General features: G+C 35.3%; 1 protein-coding gene across 1 annotated transcript in view; it reads left to right on the plus strand.

Moving 5' to 3' along the window:
• Positions 1–24,775, plus strand: part of KCNK2 (potassium two pore domain channel subfamily K member 2) — a 149,559-nt gene that overhangs the window by 26,319 nt on the left and 98,465 nt on the right. The window contains exon 3 of the mRNA XM_033197409.1: positions 11,807–11,924. Within this exon, the coding sequence (XP_033053300.1) occupies positions 11,807–11,924 (118 nt within the window). The remainder of the gene's footprint in view (positions 1–11,806; positions 11,925–24,775) is intronic.

Here is a 24,775-nt window from a genome sequence, read left to right on the forward strand (position 1 = left end):
ATAGGCTACACCATATAGCCTAGGTGTGTAGTAGGCTATTGCATCTAGGTGTGTGGAAGTACTCTCTATGGTGTTCACAAAATGGTGAAATTGCTTAACAGCACCTTTCTCGTTATCACATTTCTCACTATCACAAACTTACAGAATACAGTGTAGTCACGTGTCACTTAACAGATGACTATATTCTGTCAGTTCATGATAGTGATTTCATGTCTACTAAAAAATCAGTAAGCATAGAATATGCTACAAATGATTCTTGAGTAGTTAGCATTATACTGGACACATAGGCCATATGCGACATAAACATATAAGGCAAGACCTGATGACTATTTAGAATGCATCATACCCATGTAGATAAAATAAAATGTTCACCAACGTTCACATTTATGAGTTCATTCTTTAAAAAATTCATTTATAAATATATATTTTTTTGCTTAGAGCTTTCAGTGTTTCCACACAGAAATAATATTGTGAATGATAGCTAAGGCTAGGCAACCAAAGCTGTAATACAGCTGAACTATTAATACAACCCCAAGACCTGAACCTGGCTTGCCAAGTTATTTTATTATTCTTTTGGCATATTTTACTTATTTTGACCAAGTGACCCACTTAGCCTCTTTCTGCCTCAGCTTTTGTGAAAGATAAGTGTGTATCTGATCCCTCTTAAGTAACACTATATGCATAATGCTCACAAGGTTCTGGTGAAGCCCCTCAGGTCTTGCACTGCTGTTTCAAATAGTTAGCTTAAAGAGAAGTAGCTGTCTGGAGGACACCCAACAGATATTATTTATTTTTATTTTTTGAGACAAAGTCTTGTTCTGTTGCCAGGCCGGAGTGCAATGGCATGATCTCGGCTCACTGCAACCTCCTCCTCCCAGGTTCAAGCGATTCTTATGCCTCAGCCTTCTTATTAGCTGGAATTACAGATGTGCACCATCACGCCCAGATAATTTTTGTATTTTTAGTAAAGATGGGGTTTTCCCATGTTGACCAGGCTGGTCTTGAACTCCTGACCTCAAGTGATCTGCCCAACTTGGCCTCCCAAAATTCTGGGACTACAGGCATGTAATTCTAACAGATGTACAGCCCCAACAGACATACAGCAAGTGATTAAAAATGAAAGTGTGAGTGAGGTTCAAGTGTATTTAGTCATCGCCTAATGCCCATAACCTTTCCCCTCCATGCCTCTTCTGAATCCTCGAGAGACTGCATGTCGCTTTTTTGTGACTTTTTACTTTTCCCTTTCCCTGCTTGGTTTAAAAGTTTTCTGCGTGTTTTACCAACATAAACATATCTTGGACTGTGGGAGTTAGGAGACAGATGAAGTGGAGAGAAGACTCACCAGCCTCATGCTTATGAGAATTTTGAAGCATCTTCCCTTTCATAGGGTGCTATGCTCTGAAGCATTGTTGAGATTAGTATCCTAGTGTGAATGAAGATGAACAATACAGCATACGTGTGTGACTAATGTAGAAAACACAAGGAAAGGTGCCAAGTTCGTTTCCAGCACCGATGGTTGTGGTGTGACACATTCATGCCAGCCAAAGAAGTGCCTGAGGGAAGGGTTTAATTGCATTTTTGTGTAATAACTACTGGACAGATGTCAAAGGGTAGCTCCATTATTCCAGTTGGCTCAAAAAAGGCAAGAAATTCTATCAGGTTCTTGTTTCTCAAAATGGATTTCAACCAATTCAGTATTTACCATAACTGGTGAGTGTATGGGTGTGTAATTGAGAAAGGCGGGGGAACCTTGGAAAAAGCTAAGAAGCTAAGACAGAATGAGTATGAATCACTATGTTTTGGGAAGTTATATATTATTTTTGCTGTCTTGGTTTTGTGACATTGAGCCAAGAAATACAAACATATTAAACAATTTTGCAAGACTTCCTTTTCTCTGCATAATGTTAGCAAGTCATTAATAAACTTCCTCTGCAGTATATTAAGAAGTTTTACCTGGAGCCTAAAAGCACAGAAATTTCTTGTAGGCTTATTAATGGCAATGAGTCAACTCACTCAAAGTGAGAAATACACATTTTATGGGGCCTGAAACAGGATCTGTCTATCAGGATATTATTGGAATGTCTTAGTATAGTGCCTTTACTCACGACTAATTTGGGTTGTAGGAAGTTTGATTTATTAAAATACAAATTGTGTTAACTGGTTACTTTGTCAGGGGTGTGTGTGTGTGTGTGTGTAGTGTGTACAGAGCTTGAGATTTTCAATCCTCACTATGATATTTTACTTACTATGGTTTTTAGTTTCAATTCTCACTATGATTCTGGAAGAACAGGAAAAAATCCTTTTGTTTTTCAAACTTACATAAAAATATTGCCTTTCTGTGGAAACTTGAATAATTTTCACAACTATTTCCCCTGTGATTACCTTTATATAGGTATAAAACACTTTCTTTTTGTTTAAACTTGTATCCATTATGGAACTATAGGCTTAAATGCACTGGAAATCAAATGAGCAGAGATTAGTGACATTCTATTGGAAAAAAACAAACGGATTTTCCAAATTTAGGAACCCTATGGATGTGTGTAATTGACAGAGAAAAACATCCTTTTTCACATTTTAGCCTTTTTCTTCTCATCAGTTTAGAAATTTAGGCCTTAAGAAAGTAGTGTGTAAATAAATGTTGGTTAGTGTAACATGGGCAACATGGTACAAAAATATTGTCTCAGGTACTGTCTCCCTGATCTCAGTCTCCTGCCTACTCAAATCCTATTTTAAAGACAACCTCTTTTAAAGGAACTGCCTTGATAAATATCTTACTCTCCTAGAACTGTGTCTTTCTTACTAACTAAACAACCTTGATCTTTTTCCTCTCTCCTTGCCTTTTGGTTTCTTTCTGACTTCTACCTCCTTCTCTTTTCATGCTTTCCTTTATTATTATTATTATTAATCTTTTTCTTCCACTCATGCTGAGATGGGGTATAAGGTGGCTGGAAAGATAGACAAAGATTAATAGTCCCATAAAATATTATTCCATACAATAATATGGAATCTAGGAAGAGTCACGGAAAAATGCACACCAGGGAAATGCCGCTTCAGTGTTCACATATGTAGTCTGGCTCCTTTAGAGTTGCATCATGATGTTTTTTCCTATACACCCCTGTGCTCATTTCACTGAGACTCAAAGAAGAAAGAATTTCAGTGTTTCCAGTTCAGCCCTTGCCTGATACATAAATCTTCTCTGTAACAAGTCAGCTAATGGTTACTTGCCCTTAGACATTAGACAGGTTTACTCAATAATAGAGGAATAGTTATGTAAACTATGTTAAATGTAGCTACTCGGTGAGATATTGCAGTCCTTAAAAATGATAGCTCTGAAGACTACAAAATGCCTTGGAATATGCTTGTTATATGAAAAGAGTTTTCAGCAGATTTATTGTTACAACTATTAAAACATGAATATATGCATGCTGCAAAATACTGTTTTAGGAACGGTGACTGATTTTTTACTTTAGTATTATTTTTCCAAAAGTCCGATAATATGTATATTACTTTTATGATTAAAAAAATCTCCCTAAATGGATATGATCAGGAAAGACAACCCAAATACCCAGCAGTATGCTTCATGGTTTCTGGCCCTTCAGTGATATCCGCTCTCGAATCTGTTGTTCCCTGCTTTGGATTTTAAGTTTTTGTTTCTACTAATAGAAAATAAATTTACACTTTCAAAAGAGCAAGAGAAAAGCTGTACACTTCATTAGTCTGTTTAAAAATAGCTTTGACACTCAGTTGCATAATCCCCAAATAGAAGGAAATATATGAGAAGGTAAGCAAGATATTTACTTTTAGATGTGCTTCCTTAAAGTCTGGTGTGCAGAAACTGCTTTCTGTGGAAAATATCCCTTTTAAGTAATAAGAATTAAATTTTATTTTAAAAAAATCTTTGTGAAATAAATATATTTTGACTCATAATTTTTCCAACAAAAACAATGGATTAAAATCATTATGGCGTATTGTTTCTTACAAAATCTTCCTTACAAAATATACTGGGGGGGAACCTTGAAAATATGCTTATCAGTCCCTAAATATAGTATGATTTAACCCCTATGTTTTGTATAAAATATGCAAAGTACTACTCCATCTTTTTTCTCCATATGAAATCATAAATGTATTTTTATAAAAGAAAAAAGATTATTGATGCTAGGTTTTGAAAATCTAATATATGTCAATAGTCTATAACATTTCATTTAATTGTGGAATATAGCTTTGTGATTTCTGCATTTTATATTTAGGCAGATGCCCGTATTTTTCCTAGAAAAAAATAAACCAAGTACTATGTCCATATTACTACAGAATTTCGGAAAAACTAATTTCATGTAATGAGTCACAAAATTTGATATCAAATCGTGGATGTATGAATTAACTTCTATAAATTTTAATTATCTTAAATGCTAAATAGTATCTCTGGATTTCTCAGATGTGTGCAAAAATGGAATACAACTTGAATTTCCAATAAGGATTCAACAATCAGTCTATGTTTTCTCAGAATGACATTCTAAGTAATAAAGGGTTTTCCTTTAATAAATATGTATCCTTCACTGTAGAACTGTAAAGAGAGCCTAATCGATTGATTTGCTAGTAACAATGTCCTTCCTGTTCATGGAAATTAGCGTTAATTCTGCACTAATAAATATCACACTGCAGTGAAATTTAGTAAGTCATTACAAACTTTTGATCAAAACACAAGTACTATTCTTTTGCATGCTCATATTTAATTGCCATTTTGCATGCACCAAATGCTCAGATATTGGCAATTTTATATGCTTCAGCCTAGTGTTAGCATTAACTGAGAACTGCTCATGGAATATTCTTGAAGAGCAATATGCTAGTGTAGTGTGGTTTTCAAGAAGTTGTTTGCTCTCTTGTGCGATTATTAAGGGTCCTAGTGGCACTTGACAGGAATATTATTTCACGCAAGGAACCCAATGACATACTTTAGTTTCCAGAATATCATGAAAGGACAAAGAGGTAAAGAAGATGGGTCTGGTATCCTGCTGCCCCTTAGTGGAACCTAATTTGATGTGTAAAATGGTCCAAGAAGCAGCCCAATCATTAAGACTGCCACATGTTACTGATGTTAGAGGAGGAGTGTCTTGTGTAAATCATGTCCATAAATAACATAACATTCCAGACATATATGTCCAGTATATTTTAAACATACTTAGAAAATGGATAATCCAGTGTGGTTGTTTCAGACATGCCAGTCAAGGTTGCCTAGGCTCCACCAGTGTTGTCTGTGAAATTCTGAGCCTGTGAGAGTAAGGGCCATGTTGAGATACTCTCTAGTTTTAATAGCAGGACCATTCAAAACAGTTCACATCATCTGGAATAAGGTAATCATAATGTTGACACATAGTCAGAGGTTAAGAATGAGATGCATGAGGATCCTGTAGACTTTGGCAACAATACTCACACATGACTGTGTATTATTGATGGGTGATGATTATTTTTGTGGTGCAACCATAAGTCTTAATGATACCTACCATTATCTTCCCACAAAGTCTTTTGGCAATGAGAGCATCATTTATTATTTTACTTTCCTCATCCCACATTCTTCAAGTTTTTAAAAATAATCTTGCTTACATGGGTTGAAGTGGTCAGATGCAGTGTTGTGGATGTGTGATTGGATTCCTTCCCTAAAGACTCATTTCTTTTCAGGGTGGAAACTCGTTTCCCACCCAAAGAAAGGGTCACAAATAAAGATCTATAATTGTTAACTACCAGAAATTTGGCAAGACAGTACTTGTTACTGTTTGAGGAGCTGTGTAACTGTATATATGTTCATATAACTATAAGCCGATTTTGTCATTGTACAATTTATTGGAAACTATGTCTTTTTAAAAAAGGAGAAAAAGTGGAAACAATCTTAAATATCCAGTTGAAATAAGTTGGCATCGAACCAGTTATACATACATCATTGGTATAAACTAATTAGGTGTTAATCCCTTGTACTTGCAGTTCAGAATTTTTTTATCACTTAAAAGTGTTCAAATTATTACTGTGATTCTACTTTCAGGATGATAGGTGTGACAGCATATTTTAATGGAATCCTGATTATGATGTAACAGAGGAGGAATTTTTTCAAAACATTCTGTGTTGTTCTGATGAACATAAACATCTCTGTGTAGGAAAATTAAGTAAAATCAGAACTTCTGGTGCTATTTGTATTTTAAGATCCACAATATAGCCTACTCTGAAAGCAATACATTCTTCAGGCTTTTCCAAAATTGCTAAATTCCTCATATCTTTTTCTTTAATGAAAACGTGGCCATTCTAGTACTTTATAGCACACGAAAAGCTGTTCCTTGGAATTGGACTGACAGAAACATTTTCATGATTGTCAGTCACTTCCTTGAATGCCAAGTCTGTACTAGTCCCATATACTTACAAATAAGTGTGTCTTATCATTGTTTGGTGTTAAAGCTGAATAAAGTTCCAAAATGCCAGATGGCATTGCGACATCAGCATTTACAATTCAAGAATCCACAAATTCACAGTAGAACTCTGTGAACTTTGATTCTAAAGCCACCATTGTCATGGAAACCAAGATTTTCCCTAATTATCTTTATCATGTGTATGAGTATAAGCCTCCTAGAGCTCTATTTCTTAAGTTTAATGCTACACTCTTAGGTGGAACCATGTATTTAACTAATTTTCCTTAGTGTACATCCTATGCTTGTCTATAAACTGAGGAGCAAAATTAAATGTGAATCCAGTGAAGATTATCTTTTACTGTTTCTATGGCAGGTTTTAAGTTTGGAAGCCCTTTCTTATTAATTAGCACTTCAGGTAATCATGTATTAGGATGAAATACGTAGGATTCCACCTTCGCTTATCTTAACCTAAACTATTCAACTTATTCATAAGTCGTCAACATGACTTGATTGTACAGAAAAGTTGCTTTTAATGAAAAAGTGAAATTTTATTATCTATTTGGTGATTATGTTACTCTAGCCACATAATGTGGCACACCCAGAAACAGTTCTCATGAAGGCATTGGAAAAGTACTCTGATGATCTGAACTGATGTTGAAATTTCAGAGATTCTTAGCTCTACATCAGTGAGTGGGAAAGAACATCCAATTTCCTGTGGATGTTGACCAAGACATCGCACACAAAAATACAAAATAGACTTACAAGAATATTCTAGAGAAAAGACCTCATGGTAGACTCATTCTCATAGTGATTTGACATACCCTTAGCTCTATCTCAAACCTCTGTTTCAATAATTACAGCTCTTGTGATAATTATTTACAACCCACATGTTGCCAGACACTACTGTTTCTGATTATAGGTCTGCATTTGCTTCTTTTGAATTTTAATAATTTGTGGACTTTATCCAAGTGTCTGGGTGATGTTGTAATTCATTATTGATGAGAAAAAGAATAAGCTAAAATCATAGTGCTGGTTATGAAGACTATATTAAATCAATTGCTATAGTTAATAAAATAATTTTAACTAATGGGGGTGGAGTCTGAAGGCTTACCTTATCTTTTCTCATCTACAACACCATGCATGTTTCTTCTTTTCTGTTGCTTCCCCATCACTTAGTACCATTTACAACTGCTAAATATTTTTGAATAAATGAATGTGTTGAAGAAATGTACGTAAAATCTAAAAATATACTTTTGATTCAATTATAATCTGTCTAAATTCCCCTTCCCTGATATTTACTGGAAATGTTTAGTTCTTCCTGAGAGTTACAAGCCTACACGCCCTTGTTCCTGTGCCTAATTGTTTTTGTGCATGTGAATCTGTGGCATTTCCATGTGTATTAACTGTGAAGCCATTCCCTCCAGAGTAACTAGATAATAGCATGATTATCACAAGCAACTATTTCAGATTTATGAAGCCTTGATATGTATTTTTAAGCTACATAACCTACGAATTCACTAGATTAGAGTATATGAACTAATAACTTTATTTGATTTATGCTAAAATGGAACCATTTTATATTTCTTCACTTATTACCTCTGTTCCATCTCCTATACGTTTATTGCTATCTTAAAATATTTTCCAAATTCTTTTTTAGTTTTTTAAAGTTTTATGTCTTTTTTATTTGCTTGTTGTCATATTTTATTTAATTAAATGCCATTTTCTTGCCAACGGCTAATATATTTAATGATTAAACAAACCATTGATGATTTTATGTGACAAAAATAAAGAATCTGCTGTCATTATTCTTATTTAACTTAGCTCTGGAAAGACTGTTCAGTCCAATAAGAGATGCAAATCAATGATACATAGCTATTGAAAGATGTGGAGATAAAATACGATTATTTCTAAGTGATAAGTTTGCTTACTTTGGTTTTCCAGGTAAAAACCGAAATCAAACAAACAAACAAAAATAACAAGTTCAGTATAGAACAGTTGTTTTCAAAATGTGGTCCTCAAGGCCCCCTCAGAGGTTTGTTAAGATCAAAGTTATTTTATTTACTTTTTGAGACAGGGTTTTGTTCTGTCACCCAGGCTAGAGAGCTGTGACATGATCACAGCTCACTGTCCCCTTGACCTCCCAGGCTCAAATGATTCTCCTACCTCAGCCTCCCTAGTAGCTATGCCACCAGGACCTGCTAATTTTTGTATTTCTTGTAGAGATGGGGTTTCACTGTATTGCCCGGGCTAGTCTCCAACTCCTGAGCTCAAGTAATTCACCTGCCTCATTCTCCCAAAGTGCTGGGATTAAAGGCAGGAACCACCACACTTGGCCAAAGATATTTTCTCTATAGTACTAATATGTTTTTGTCTTTTCAATATAAAAAATACATCATAATGTTTCTCACTTTCTGAGTTTACAATGAAGTCTGCCAGCGGCTATGTGATGTGCTATTCCAACAGATTGAAAGCAGAAATATGTTAAAATACATCTTTCTATTAAGCCAGATATTAAAAGAGATTTATAAAATTGTAAAACTGCATCTCTTCTCACTATGTATTTTGTTTTAGAAGACATAATTATTTATTGTAGAAATAGATCACTTAGGTTGACTTTCTTGATATTTTTACATGAACATTTTAAAAACCAGAAATTCAAACCAATACAGGAAATATGAATAGTTATAACCGACACAGACAGAAGCTCTTTGACATCTTCATTAATTTTTGAGACTGTAAACTATTTTAAGATAAAAACTTTGAGAATTGCTGGTGCAGAGGATTGGCAATATATATTTATGTATATATACAACAGCAATAACCAATTATAATTCAAAGTGGAAAAAGTGAAATATTTGGGACTAACCTTATGGATCTATGTGGAATATATAATCAGTATAGTATAGGGGACTCAATAAATAGAGATTCATACCATCTTCCTTGGTATGAAGTTTGAGTATTATAATAGTGTTTACTTTTTAATTTATAGATTTCATCTATTTTCAAACATTTAACGTATGTGAAGTATTTAGCATATTTCCATTAAAATTTCACTGGAAATATGTTAAATAACAAATTTCAATGGAAATATGTTAAATCTATGAAAATAAAAATTTTTATAAGATTTAAATTCTAAAGTTTATACAGGAATAACAGAGCAATAACTACAAAAACATTTAAAAGAAAGATAATGAAGGGAGACCTTCCTTATCTGATATTATAGTTACAACACAGAGTCAGATGAACAGAATTAGCTAACTCAAGCTTCACTGTGTGTTGTGCATATGTGTGTATAGGTATATACTTGTGTGCATTTAATATTAGATAAAGGAATAATTCATGTTCAGTATTATTCATGATAAGGGTTATATAAGTAGAAATATATTTTATCATTTCATTAAAGATAAATGTCATTAATGTTAGAAAAATTGCTAAGCATTCCTAAATTGTTGGGGGGGGCAGTTGTAAATTGAAACAACCTTCTAAGATAGCTATTTGCTACTACACATCAAATGCTTTAAAACATTTATAATCTTTTTGTTTTGTTTTGCTTTTGTTTTTGTTTTTGCTTTTTGACGACGGAGTCTCGCTCTGTCGCTCAGGCTGGAGTGCAGCGCCGTGAACTCGGCTCACTGCAATCTCAACCTCCCGGGTTCACGCCATTCTCCTGCCTCAGCCTCCCGAGTAGCTGGGACTACAGGCGCCCGCCACCAAGCCCGGCTAATTTGTTTTGTATTTTCAGTAGAGACGGAGTTTCACCGTGTTAGCCAGGATGGTCTCGATCTCTTGACCTCGTGATCTGCCCGCCTTGGCCTCCCAAAGTGCTGGGATTACAGGCGTGAGCCACCGCGCCACACCGAAAACACTCGTAATCTTTAACGTGGCAAGTTTATTCCTAGCAATCTCTCCTGGGGAAATGTTCAGAAATAGGAAAATATTTATACATAAATATGTTCACAACAGCACATTTTATATTAATTCAAATTTTAGAACAACATATATATCTACATCTTGGGCAATGATTAAATAAATTTGGTAATGACAAAAAAACCTGCATGTGGAATAGTATTAACTAAGAGTAGAAAATACAACTATGTAAAAGAGGATATAAAACTACCAGGGGTAGATAATATAATACATTAAAAGTGGTTATCTCTGGATTCTGCAATTATGGATAGTTTTTATTATCCTCTTTATGCCTTTTTGTATTTCCTATTTTTTTTTTTTTAACAAAGATCATATATCACTGCTAAAGTAAATAAAAGCAATGCAATTTAATTAATTTTACACGGAACTATTGACTTTTTAATTCATAGATGAAGACATCAGACATGTTTCATAACAGTTCTGAAATGAGATTTTATATTACATTTCAGCTATGGGTTACCTGTTCTTTTCCATATGCCAGTGACTTCCTCGAGTCATACCCCATTTTCAGAGTGTACTTATCCATTTGCCAGCAAACTATGTAACCTTAAACCAACCACTTTTCTTCTCTTGGCCTTTAATTTCCTTATCAAATGTTGTTTCTTCCAATTCCATAATTTGAAAATTAAGTAGTAAAGATCTCCAAAGCAATATTTCCAACAGAAACATCATCCCCTGTAATCTGTCTTCTACTATACATTTTCTCCTAACATATTGTCTTACCTTTTGTGCTTCTCCTCCTCCAACCCCCACCTCCCAACATGTGATGATTGAAGAAGGGATTATAATGTCATCTTTCTGTCTTTCTCTTAGTACTACTCAACATTCTCAGCAATAGATCTTAGTGGTCTCTATGTAATACTGTTGACAGATTGTCATCTACAGAGCTTTGGTGATTCTCATTGTCATAGAATTTACTAAAATCTGTAGAAATTCTAAGAGTCTAGATCTACATGGACTGCCTCAAGCTTGAAAGTGAAGTCTTGTTGCCTTTCCTTTTCATCCTTAGCTCTTTTTGATATAGGCTTGGTACAGTTAGAGCCAACTCAGACTTGGATCATATATTTAACATTTGAAATGAGCAGCACTTTGGAAATACTTTCTGATGAAGCTATTATATATTATTGTAACTATAGTTTGCAACCTGCTATTTTTATGCTGTGGTGCTTACTAGAGAACATTGTTATATTTAGTTGTTAATTCAAATAAGCAGTTAAATATGTTAGTGGATGACAATATGAATGCATGTTGGTACAATATTATAACCTTCATGCCAATCAATTCACTTGATATCACATGTCTGTTTCTTATAACTTAAGTGGTATTAAATTATTCAGTATAAAGTTTTAAGCTATATTATACATTTTAAATGGAAAAGCAAAACCTTAGAGTTGATTCTCTTTGTCAAGTCATTTCTGGGGTGGAAAATATGCTGTTTGATGCCGCTGTGTGATTCATGTGTACTGATAAATTTCTTTTTAAACTTGCAGCAAATAGTGGCAGCAATAAATGCAGGGATTATCCCTTTAGGAAACACCTCCAATCAAATCAGTCACTGGGATTTGGGAAGTTCCTTCTTCTTTGCTGGCACTGTTATTACAACCATAGGTAGGAGACAACTTATTTTTGTTTTTTGTTTTGGTACAGTTTGTGAGATAAAATCCATTTGTTTGATTTTTTTGCATAGTTGGTCAAAATGATCTACTTAAGATAGAAAAACTAGATTATAGTAAATTGATTGTGAAAAGGGGGTTTAAAGGTTTAAACAAAGGAGTAATGGGAATGAATTCGTTGCTATTTTAGAATACTGAGTTGACTTTAAAATACATGTGAAACAGGAGCCGTGCAGTTCAGTCATTTGACTAATGGTAGTAATGTCAAGAAACAACTTAAAATGATTATTTCTTTAGACAATTAGTTTTTAATTTTCCTGAATTTTTGTTATTTTTTGTGTAGCAGAAAAGGATTTGAATATAATTTTAACATTCTTTTCATGGAAGTTCTTACATGATATCATCTTTTCAAATTTGTAAATTTTAACTCTACATTTTAACAGATTGTGCCTGTTAATATGGTCATTTATGATGATTACTTCAGGGCTTGTTGTTTTTTATACATTATATTTTGCTAGTAGCATAAATATATAAAAATTTAACACTGAAATGTGAGGATTACAAAACGTATGAAAGTTTAGGCCCCTGATGATTTTTTTAAATCGCGTTGTTTGTTATAATGTTGAAAGGGTTGCATAATGGAACGCGGTCTCTTTTTTCAACTCACCCACACGTATGCTTGGTATCTTCTAAAGTAGCAGAATGGGTACATGTAGATGTCCTCTCTGCTAGTTTGTCATTCAGTGCCCAAAAGCTATTCAGGAAACCTAAACACAGACCCCATAGTGAAAGCCATGTTTGTCATTCTGTGAGAATGAGAAAAGCCGCCTGCTAATGGAAAGAGATGCATTTAAAGTGTATTTTTTAAGAAAGAGAAGGAAATGGACTCATCATAGTTATGAAGGAATTTCAGGTGTGAGAAAATATATTTAAAAAAGGGAGTTCTTTCTTTCCACATACCTTTGGGATAACTTGAAGTCCTGAAAGTTTCAATCTTATTTTTGTGATGTCATTCATAAATTGTGACATGTATGATGTTTTCATGTCAGCAGATTATATCAAAGTACTAAACAGGAGAACATGGAAAATTTATGAATGAACTCTCACTTTAAAAGTTTTTCTTTTACAGGTATTTGTACTGTTCTGTCGTTATATGAATCCACTGTAGTGCCTCTTTGCACTGGATCACATGCCAGCAAAATACATACTTTAGCATGCTGATTTTTTGCCTTTTTTGAGAGGTCAAGAAACTATGTTTACTCTTACATTTCCATCAGCTAGGTCAAAAGTTGTGTGGCTGTGAAAATCTGGAAGAATGGCAACCTTGATTTCTAACCATAATAACAGGTTAAGTTTGGGGCTTAGACATCTTGGCCATTTCTACTATGGAAATAACTATTTATTGTGTAAACTACTTAGAGTCTAGAAGAATAAAAGCTCACAGACTGAGTGAGAATGGTTTGTTTCTGCCAATGAAAATTCAAAAGTCTAAGTTATAACTCATCATGACCACCACTAAATTATTTTGCAGGAGACTCAGTCATTATACAGACTTACTGTTGGCCTGTATGTTTATAAACAGTCTCATTTTTTGAAGCCCCAAATACAGTAAGTTTTGCAGACATACACTTCAACACATGAAAAAATATAAACCATTATTACCAGCCTTACTCCAAATTATAGCCATTAAGCACAGTAGCTGATCATTTAGGCTCTTTAGGTAGCTGCCTGACAGCCCAGATATCCTACTCTTCTATCTCAGGCTTTAGTCTTCAGTGGATTAAATCATTCTGGGTGACCCATATGAGGACTTTTTACTGCATGGTCTTTTACTCTTGTGGTCAACACCATGTCCTCTAATCTTGGACTAGGTTATGGTGGTCTAGGGCAAGAGAAAAAATTTGTCCTCTTTCCTAAGTGCATTTGACATCAAAGTCATTATTCCATAAAATTCAAAGTATAATTAATAATGTTGCTAATGATAATAACTGTGTGAGCTTTGAAGTGATTTTTAGCAATCATAGAAATTATGACTTTTAGTAATAGCTGCATTGCATAAGACATTTTAAAATGACATTAGAAGTTGGGAGAGTTTTGAAAAATAAATTACAGTGGCTTTTAGAGGGTTCCTGGTACAGGCAGTGCTTCACGGAGCTGAGCTGGCCACAGTTGTCCAAGGATTTTCTGTTCAATTTCATCAATTTTTCTAAGAAGCAAACATAATCCTCACTATTCCTTGGAAATATGCCCAAGGGGTATAATACAAAATAAAATATTAAAATTTAAGACCAAATTTTAGAATATCTCTTCATATATCTAAACACCCTTTCCAAAGTTATACCCTTCCAATTCTTCACAAAGTCTATTCCATAGTTGTACAGACTGAAATCCATTCTTGACCATTCCTTTTCTCTCATATGCCACTTCCATTCCATATACCAGTCCTGTTGGCTTTGCCTTTATATTAGATTCATGCTTTAACCACTGCTCAGCGTTCAAGTTGCCACCATTTTTGTCTAAAGCAGCATCATCGCATGCCAGCAGCGTTGCAGCAACCTTCTGCTCAGAACTCTTCTGTGGTTTCCAACTCAGTCAGAGCAAAAGCCATAGTCCCTTGCCGATTTTTCCTAGTAAAATGCAAGCTCTATGAAGTTAGGGATTTTTTATCATTTGGATCTTGCCTGTATCTCCAAATGCCTGATACATATTGGGTGCATAATAATTATTTTTGAAACTAAAAACAAATAGGCATTCTATATGGTCTGAACTATGACTTACTGGAAATTACATAACACCATATTGATACCTATGAGGCTAAGTTATTAGCCCTTTCAACATATTTCATTTCCAGTTTGTTTGTCTATATATTAATTCAACAAATAATAAAACACTATTGCTCTGTTGCTATAAAGATAAAAAATAAATTCCTTGGCTTTAAGTTGTACATAGATCAGTCAGGGAGAAGTGTGGATAAATACACATTTACAATACAGTGTGCCAGGAGTTGTGAGTTAAGAGCATTTAATGGGAATGTATTGATGCAGCACTTTACACAGATATTGGGTGGGTAGGTGAGTTAGAAAGAGGCGAGGGATGGTTCCTTTTTCTTAGTAGGCATTGTCCCAGTTGACTGGATAGAATTAGGAATTTGCCAGGTGAAGAAAGTTGGAAAGGGAGGCTTGCAGACATAGGGAGCTCATGTGGAAAAGACCAGGGGTAAGAGACAGTGCACTCTGTTTGGCTATTGCCAGTTATCTAGAATGGCTGCTTGGAGTTGACGGGAGTCATCGTCAGAATCATTTTAATCTGTAAGTCAAGGTAAGAAGCTCCTGCTGGATCTGTGCTACTTCTCCTGCTGCCAGGATTACAAAGGAAGTAAGGACGTAGTCCCTGCTTGCAGTCTCATTTGGGAGACAACATTTACACATATGAAATGACTGCAGAATAACAAAAATAAGTCTTGGATAATCAAATGTAACATAGAACAGGGGTTTCAGTGCTATGACAAATGAGAAAAAGGGAAGAACACATGGGATGGAACTGAAAGTCTTAAGTGGGGAAGTTGGATTTGAACTGTGCCTTGAAGAAAATGTTTCTTTTATTTTTTTGAGACGAAGTCTCGCTGTGTCTCCCAGACTGGAGTGCAGTGGCGCGATCTCGGCTCACTGCAAGCTCTGCCTCCCCAGTTCACACCATTCTTCTGCCTCAGCCTCCCGAGTAGCTGGGACTACAGGCGCCCGCCACCACGCCTGGCTAATTTTTTGTATTTTTAGTAGAGACAGGGTTTCACCATGTTAGCCAGGATGGTCTCGATCTCCTGACCTCGTGATCTACCCACCTCGGCCTCCCAAAGTGCTGGGATTACAGGCGTGAGCCACCGGGCCTGCCCGAAGATGTTTTGATTTAGACTGAGGAAGGGGAGAAAGCCTCACAGTCTGTGGCATGACTAAGCAAAAATCCAAGAAGAGGAGTGAGCTGGATTTATTTTGGGGATAGAAAGGCAAGTGTTGGAGTAGACTTGTTTAAAGAAATTGTTTAAAGAAGACTTGTTTAAAGAAGTAGTGGGAAATAATATTGACTGCTTTAGTGGGAAATAATATTGACTGCTTTAGATGGAAAAAATGCATTGAAAACAATCCCATGTTTGAGGATCTACTGTAATAAGATAGAACCTGAATTTTTAATAAAAGTGAAGTCAAAGTTTAAAAGTGACAAGAGGCATTTGTAAGGAAGAGGATTAGCCAATACTGACAGCTTGTCTGAGAGAGCAGTTAGGAGGCATTGCAGTGACACAGGGAAGGAGGGATGTATTGACTGGGATGATTGGAGTTGGTGTGGAAGGACAGGAGTAAGCACAAAATGTTGGAATAATTGGATACAAGAATCAACAGGCCTTGGTGACTAATAGAATGAAGAGACAAGAGTCAAAATATTGAAAGTGAAGTGAATATTTAGGCAGCAGGCTTGTAACTCATAGACAGTGCTAGTTGATATTTTTTTGTTTTTGTGAGAAAGGAGTAAAAATATGGCCAAGATTTTATATGTTGTATTATTTTAGGAAGCTTCATTTCAGTTGTTCCTTTCTCCCCCTCGCCCCCATTTTTTGTTTGTTTGTTTGTTTCTTCTTGAATTCAGCAAGACTAGAAAAATTGGGATTGAAGAGACCAATGATCAATCAGTACATTAAAAACAAGACCATGAATGATTGCTATAAATGTAGCAAAAGAAACTCATGATAGAGAATAGATGATGGAGCCAGAGCAGGGAGTGGGAGGTGTTCTAAAGAGGCTCATTCAAGAACTCTCTGAGGAGGTGACATTTAAGCTGAACCCTGAATGATGAAAATAAATTAGCTATGTAAAGAAAAGTGGAAAGATTAATGAAGGCAAAGGGCACAACAATGGCAAAGATTTGGGTGGGACAGATTTTTGGCATGTTCAAGGAATACAGATGAGGCAGTGCCTGGGGGACTGCAGGAAGGAGAGAAGGGGAAAGAAGTGAGGTTAGCGAGATAAGAGGCAGCAAGATCATGTAGGACTCTATAGGTCATGGTAACATTCTAAATTCGGTAGGCAGCCACTGAAAGATTTAAGCCAAAGACAAGCATGATGTGATGCTGGCTGCCATTCAGAAGGTAGAAGCTGAAGTAGAAGACCAGTGAAAAATGTGGCATAATACAAAAATATATTTGGTCTTTGACTCCGGTTCTTGGCCCAGAGCTCCTAGAATCCTTGGGCTTTTCTGAGTGATGGGAATGTCTTCTGTTATTCATAACAAGCCCCTTTCAACCATGCCTGAGTTTATGCTAATGAGGTGACTACTGGTGGGCTGCTAGATAACTTCAAGATGGGGGCTAATAGCCAGAGAAACCAACCATGTGATTAGCAGATTGGAATCTTCAGCTTCACTCCCAGGACTCTGGGGAGGGAAGAATGGCCAGAGGTTGAGTTTAATCACCAATGGCCAATTATTTAATCAGTCAGGCCTACTTAATGAAAGCTCCATAAAATCCCCTAAACAATGGAGTTCAGAGAGCTTCTGGGTTGGGGAATACTGGTGGTGGGAGGGTAGTATGCTGGGGGAAGCTGTGGAACATAGAAGCTCCATACCCCCTACTTCTATGCATACTGGAATGCATCTCTTCCATTTGGCTGTTCCTAAATTATATCCTTTATAATAGACCAGTATTAGTAAGGAGAATGCATTCCAGAGTTCTGTGAATCCTTCTAGGGAGTTAACCAATCTGAGGAGAGGTCCTGGGAACCCCTGAATTTGCAGTTGGCCGGGCAGAAACCGTGAGCAGCACAGCATGCCATTTGCTACTGGTGTCTGACCTGGAAGCTGTCCTGTGGACTGAGCTCTTAATCTGTAGGTCTGGACTCCTGTAGAATTGAATTGAATTGTTGTTGTTACAGAATCAGAGAACTGGGTGGAGGAAACACCTCACAAACATGTTAATATATTAATCCATATGGGAAAAGATGTTGATTGAACTAAGGAGGTAGCGGTGAGGAGGGTGAAAGGTGAACAGATATGTGGTCTTAAAAAAAGTTTATAGGTGGAGATATACTCCTCTCAGAATAATGCTTTAGAGGGCTTAGCTTTTAATTTTTAAGTTTTAAAATTTTTAAGTGTTTTTAAAGCTTCTCAGTTAAACTATGGGAAAGGCAGGTGGCAAAAATGATGTATGGACAACTGTATTCTATTTCAAGACCAATTTAAGGATTAGAAGAAACTATAAGAAGATTTTTTTACTTGAAAGCATTAAAATTATAATTTTTATAGTTATATAACTATATCAATTTATTATATATTACATATTAATTATATTGATATAGTAATATATAATTAGTATATTTATATTTTATATAGTTATATTATTATATATTATATTAATATATTATTTCATATAAATTATATATTGATATTAATGTATATAATTTATCAATATATAAAATTATATTAATTACACATATATTAATCAAGTTATATGTTAATACAATTTAATATAATTATATTTAAAGTAATAAAATATTCTCCAGTGGAAAGTGAACTGAAATGTCAGAATTAGGAGTTGCCTACACTTATCACTCGATTATTATATCTGAGTGTCAGAATGCAAATAACAAGAAGGCCACTATGGTCTACAGTGACTTTAAGATTCCAAAGCATTTCTCTTAAGTCTTAATGGGAAACTTAATTTTTCCTTAGAGCAATATTTTGCATATTTTCAAATGACTCTTATTTTCTATCACTTGAGCGTAGAGATTGAATTTGGCTAAATAGTTTCTATGATTTTTTGTTTGTATTTTTATTTCTATATTTTGAACCTGCCACTGGGGCTTCCAGTTGGCTTTTACCTAGATTAAATTGCTAAAGCTGTTATGATAACAATCACAGATTTACTGCAAACTTGTATTTCTCCAGTTTGGTATAATGCTTAAGTAATTATGAAAACAAAACAAAACAAAACAAACACCAGGAAGAAAATTAAAAGTTTGCAGTAATTTTAACAAGCAATTCCAGATAAAAAGGAGTCACTTTTGGAAACACAGAAAGTATATTGAAAACTGCAAAGCCTATGCTTGTTTTCAGCAGGGAGTCTAATACCTTTCTTTCTGTTGGATGTGGGACAAAACTACAACTTGAAAGGATGAGGAAAAATTGTGTTTTCTCTTCAGCTTTATGACCACAGAAGCCACTGCCTGAACTTGGAAATGAATGGACTTGAAGCAGTGGTGTGGAATTTGTCGGTAAACCTTTTCTCAAAGGATGATGTCATTGTAGCTCTGCGTGTTGGGTGCTAACTTATTAATTTTGTACACTCATGACTCTGTGACATTTCACTAGTCCCTTACATGTTCTCAGAGAATTGTGTATTGGATTTTGGGATTCCATTTTTATAGAAAAGTTAAGGTTCTCTCAGGCAGCTTAAAAGACAATGAATTTTGCAAGGTGACTTCCAGTTCCTACTCTACAATCTTAATGCATTTTTCTTTATGCAAGCTTGTGAAAGTAGATGATTATTTTTCCAAAATATGTACTTCTGGTATTGTGTAGTTGAAACACAAAAATTGAAATTAAATTTGGGTTTTTATTCTGTGTTATTCATTCCATCTACTTAAATTAATGAAAACAAAACACATATCAGGATATTATTAATGACATTTGCTCCTGCCACTCAGAAATCTTCATGTAGTCTTATTTATTTTCTAAGTTAAAATGTGTTTCTCAGAGAAAATTTCTTATGAATGATAGCTAAGTTGGCAGAGTGCAAAAGTATATTTGATAGGGAATAAAGCTGAATTATTACATAAATACTATTGTAGACTCCAAAGCAATAATCAAATAGATTAGTCACCTCTTCTCATTGCATATGTATGCTACATCAGGCAAGAAGAGCACCTAGTACTCAGAATCCTACGCTAGCTGAAAAGGGATTTGGGAACATTAGGGATATAATCTTCCCAGACGTTAGGCATAATTTGTTTTGTTTTGGGTTTTTTGTTTGTTTTTAGTAACAGGAGAAAACATAACAATATATTATAGATCTAACAGAAGCTCTAGCAAGAGAAGGGTTGGGCATTGGGTACCAGCATCATAGTTGCCCATATCTCTAATGTAGTTCAAGTCAGGAATTGCTTGTATTCTGAAACAAAACACACTTTCACCTATTCTTGAATAATTTTGAAAAGTTTTCAATAGCATATTTTAATTTTCTGAAAAGCAATCACTGTTAAATATTGTGGTCTTGAAATTATCCAAAATTTGGAAGCAAGAAATAGTCATGAAGTTCATGCCCTGAATAAATACAGAACCTATTTTTTCTTGTCATTCCTCCTTCCTGATTTCTGAAATGCAGAGCTGTTCATTCTAGATTATAGATTTTGCAGAGCATCTGACTGACCACCAGATATCCAAGTATTGCTCTGAATGTGATGAAAGCTAGGTGTGATGATTATCGGAAATTTTTTTTGTATGTGTCTCGGGTGTTTCGTTTGATAAGAAAGGCATGTGACAACATTTGTTCAGGCCTGTCTACTTTCATCTGGTAATTAGGCTGCATGTTTTTCTTCCTAATTCTTTTTTTTTTTTTTCTTTTAGACTTGTGCAATCTTACTTACTCTTGGAAAATTGGCATTGCTATTTATATGGTAGGGTGCATATGGCATGATGTTTACAAAAAAAGTGACTGTGCCAAATGAAGTTCATGTTTAACTATTGTGGTTTGTGTGCACCTAAAGTACAATGCTGATGTGACTCATTCCAAATGGAAAGGAATTCCATACAGCCAACTCTTGGTTCTAACAGAGCATTGGGAGGAATAGTGATGCTACGAACTACTGAAAGCCACAGGTTATCCAAAAATGCACATTAATTGCTAATCTTAAATTTCTTTCCCTTCCAACTTTAATTTTAAAGCCAAAACAGCAAATAAGCAGCCAAGTTTGGTTGATGTGTCCTACCTCTCCCATCTAGGCGTAAACATCCCTTATTGAAGATGCTAACAAAGAGTGAAATTGCCAAAGCCAAGCAGCTAGAAAAGAAAAAAGGGAAGTAGGAGTGTAAAAGAAAAACAAAAAATCCTATTTTCTCCAACTATGTTCTTACCACTTGACACAGGACTTTTCTGACACCAGATGTATAGGATTTTTCTGCAATTCTCCACTGGACACCAGCTGGGTTTCCTCTACTTCAATTCAATGCTGACGCTATCAACCTGGAATTAGCATCAGATCCCACAGGTGAAGGGCTCAGTCCCACAAGACTGTCCCCACTCCACATGCCAATCACAAGTTCAAGCCTCCCTGGGTTTCATCTGGAGCAGCTCACAGAACTCAGGGAAACAGTTTACTGATGTTTACCAGCTTATTACAGAGAATATTACAAGGGATACAGATGAAAGATATACATAGGGAAAGGGATGTAGGAAGCGGTGGGGAGGTTCCACAACCTCTCTGGGATGCATCATGTGTTCTGCAACCCCAAAGCTCTCCAAACCCCATAGTTCAGAGATTTTTATGAAAGCTTCATCATCTAAGTGTGGTTGATTATCAATCTCCAGTTCCTCTCACCTTTCTGGAGAATTGAGTTGGGGCTGAAAGTTCCAAACTTGTAGTCATGGTTTGTTTTTTTTCTGGTGACCAGCCCCCATCCTGAATCTATCCAGGAACCCAGTAAGAGTCACCTCATTAGAACAAAAGATGCTCCTATCACCCAGGAAATTCTAAGAGATTAGGAGTTCTGTGTCAAGAAACAGGATCAAAGACCAATTATTAGGATGAAAGATCCTCCTAGTAACCCTTTTGCTCTGGAAATTACAAGGGTTTTAGGGGGCTCTGTGCCAGGAACTTGGCATGAAGACCTCCATATATATATATATATATATTTCTTATTATAAATTATACTATCTTGAGGAATATGAAATAAGTCATATTCGGCCTAAATAGCCTCTGTTTAAAGTATACATATTTTAGTATATAATTTCAGTGGTCCCTGTGGACAACTTTATGAAGCTATGTTTTAACTTGATGGTAAAAAGACTGCACACATGACCTCCTAGTTAGCATTATGCTACAACTAAAATCATGTGCTGTACATATTAATACAGACTAGTTTTGCTTATGCTGCTTAGAAGGAAAATAATTTTACATTTTTTTAAAGGAGTGATATAGTACAAGGAGCATCAGATTTCACTTCAGAAAACTTAGGTTCAGGGTTTTGTCTTTGCCACTAGCTAGGGTTGTCTTTCTGGGCAAATCACAGTTCTATTATTCTTAATTTTCTCATTTGTCAACTGGGGCTACTATTTCTCAAGAGTTGTGGAGACTAAATGAGGTTGCATATGTGAAAATAGTTTGTATATTGAATGACTCTGTACTAATTTTTAGGGTAAGCTAACTTTATTATTGACTAATTTTTACTGTTTTATTATTAATGTAAGCCAATATTATTTTTTACATATTTATTTCTGCCACTAATATTTAAAACATAAAATTGATTGTTTCTTATAGCTTTAATTAATACCCCTAACTTTTATAACATAAAAACTTTTTTTTGAATTGTTTAGCATAGTTTGAATGTACAAAATTCAATCCCAAACCAGTCATTCCCACAGGGCTGTGTTACACTTGACTATTTCTTCACCTAGTTAATTTTTATTTTGATTTAATGAAATGACCAACCAGTTATTTTTCATTTTATTTTATTTTATTTATTTATTTCTTTTGAGATGGAGTCTTGCTCTGTTACCAGGCTGGAGTGCAGTGGCGCAATCTCGGCTCACTGTAACCTCTGCCTCCTGGGTTCAAGCGATTCTCCTGCCTCAGCCTCCTGAGTAGCTGGGACTACAGGCATGTGCCACCATGTCCAGCTAATTTTTGTATTTTTAGTAGAGACGGTGCTTCGCCATGTTGGCCAGGATGGTCTCAATCTCTTGACCTCGTGATCTGCCCTCCTTGGCCTCCCAAAGTGCTGGGATTACAGGCGTTAGCCACCATGACTGGCCTACCAACCAGTTATTTTAATGATATGTAGATAATTCAAAATGTGGTCATTCAAAATAGTGTGTAATGTTATCACCTTTTTTTTTTCTTTTGGAGGCAGAGTCTCACTCTGTCGCCCAGGTGTAGCATGACCCTGGTTCAGTTCAACCTCCACCTCCTAAGTTCAAGTGATTCTCCTCCCTCAACCTCCTGAGTAGTTAGGACTACAGGTGTGTGCCACCATGTCCAGCTAGTTTTTTGTATTTTTAGTAGAGTCAGGATCTCATCATGTTGCCCAGGCTGGTCTCGAACTCCTGAACTCAAGCAGTCCACCCACGTCGGCCTCTCAGAGTGCTAGGATTACAGGTGTGAGCCACCATGCCTGGCCTCAAAATAGCATATAATGTTATCTTGAGGTGTTTCTTTTGATTAACCAAGCATAATAAAAATGAATATTAGTATAAACCTTTTTAAATGATTTTTTTTAATCTAGGCTTTTATAGTAGTTAGGATATGCTAAGATATATTCTGTGACAATTCCCATATCATGGTGGCCTTACAAAAGAAGTCTATTTCTTGTTTACAGTCAGTGTCCAGTGTGAATAGGCAGGAGGGTTCTCCTCATTGTACTTGCTAAGAGACTTCTGTAGGTGGTGTTCCAGATTCTTACATGATTACTGTGGCTTAGGGAGCAGATGAGGCACATTGAACACTGGTTGATAAAGCTTTGTACAAATGCACATATTGTTTTCACTCATGTGACATTGGCCAAACCAACTTCAAGGGTGCTCAAGTGAGCCAGGATATCTGATGACAGCTGTGATGACTACCATAATCTTTTTGTAAACACGTATACTAATTTTATACCGTCCTTTAATGTTATTCAATATCCAAAGTCATTAAACATTGTAAGAAACTGTATTTTATATTTTAATTCGCTTTTCAAAACAATGTCTTCTTAACTTTATCAATGCAAAAAAAAATTTATTTTTTTCCATGTAATATTGACTCCTATTGTGTTACTGCAGGGGATTATGTTTCAAAAAGACCTTCCTAGATGATGGTTTCATCAGTGAAATTGTCTCAAAATAAAAGTGAAAATATGTAACAGTTTTACATTGTTTTTTGGCAGAGATTTTGCTGTTATTGATGATATTACTTAGGGATTCCATTAGCATTTAGAGTATTGTACCAATGATCACTTAACAAGGTCAATATCATGATGACAAAAGCAGTCAAACTATTTAGGAAAATAAGTTAAAAGATTTAGGTCATTTATTTTGTAGAGGTGATAATTCAGGGTCTGCAAACTATAACCCATGAGCAAAATCAAGCCTGCCACCTGTTTTATGTAATTATTAGAACACAGCCATGCCCATTTGTCTTGTATTGACTTTGGCTGCCTTCATGCTATAATGGTAAAGTCAAATACTTACAACAGAGACCATACGGCCTCCAAAGCTGAAAATATTTACTATCAATTCCTTTACAGAAAATGATTGCCAAATATTGAACTAAAGGAAAGAATGTAAGGTGAGGAAAAATAAGATTTGTAAATAGAAGACCTGATTTGAATCCTGATTCTAATATTTTTTCACTTTGTGCTTTTGACCAGGTCATTGAACTTTTCTGAGTTATTTGCTTCCTTCAGGTGAATAGTCTCAATGACTTTCTAATAGATGAATGATAATAATTGCATTTGCTATCTCACAGGGCTTTGTGGAAACTCAAAGGATAATGTATTTAACAGTGGTAAATAACCTAATTATTATGCAAATAAAATTGCTTAATTTTAAATAAGCTGCTGTATTTGTCTGTTTTTCCCTATTGTTCATCGAAGATTGAAATAAGGTTTGTGACT

The sequence above is a fragment of the Trachypithecus francoisi genome, unplaced genomic scaffold (assembly GCF_009764315.1).
Source record: "Trachypithecus francoisi isolate TF-2019V2 unplaced genomic scaffold, Tfra_2.0 Lachesis_group5, whole genome shotgun sequence".
Taxonomy (NCBI): domain Eukaryota; kingdom Metazoa; phylum Chordata; class Mammalia; order Primates; family Cercopithecidae; genus Trachypithecus; species Trachypithecus francoisi.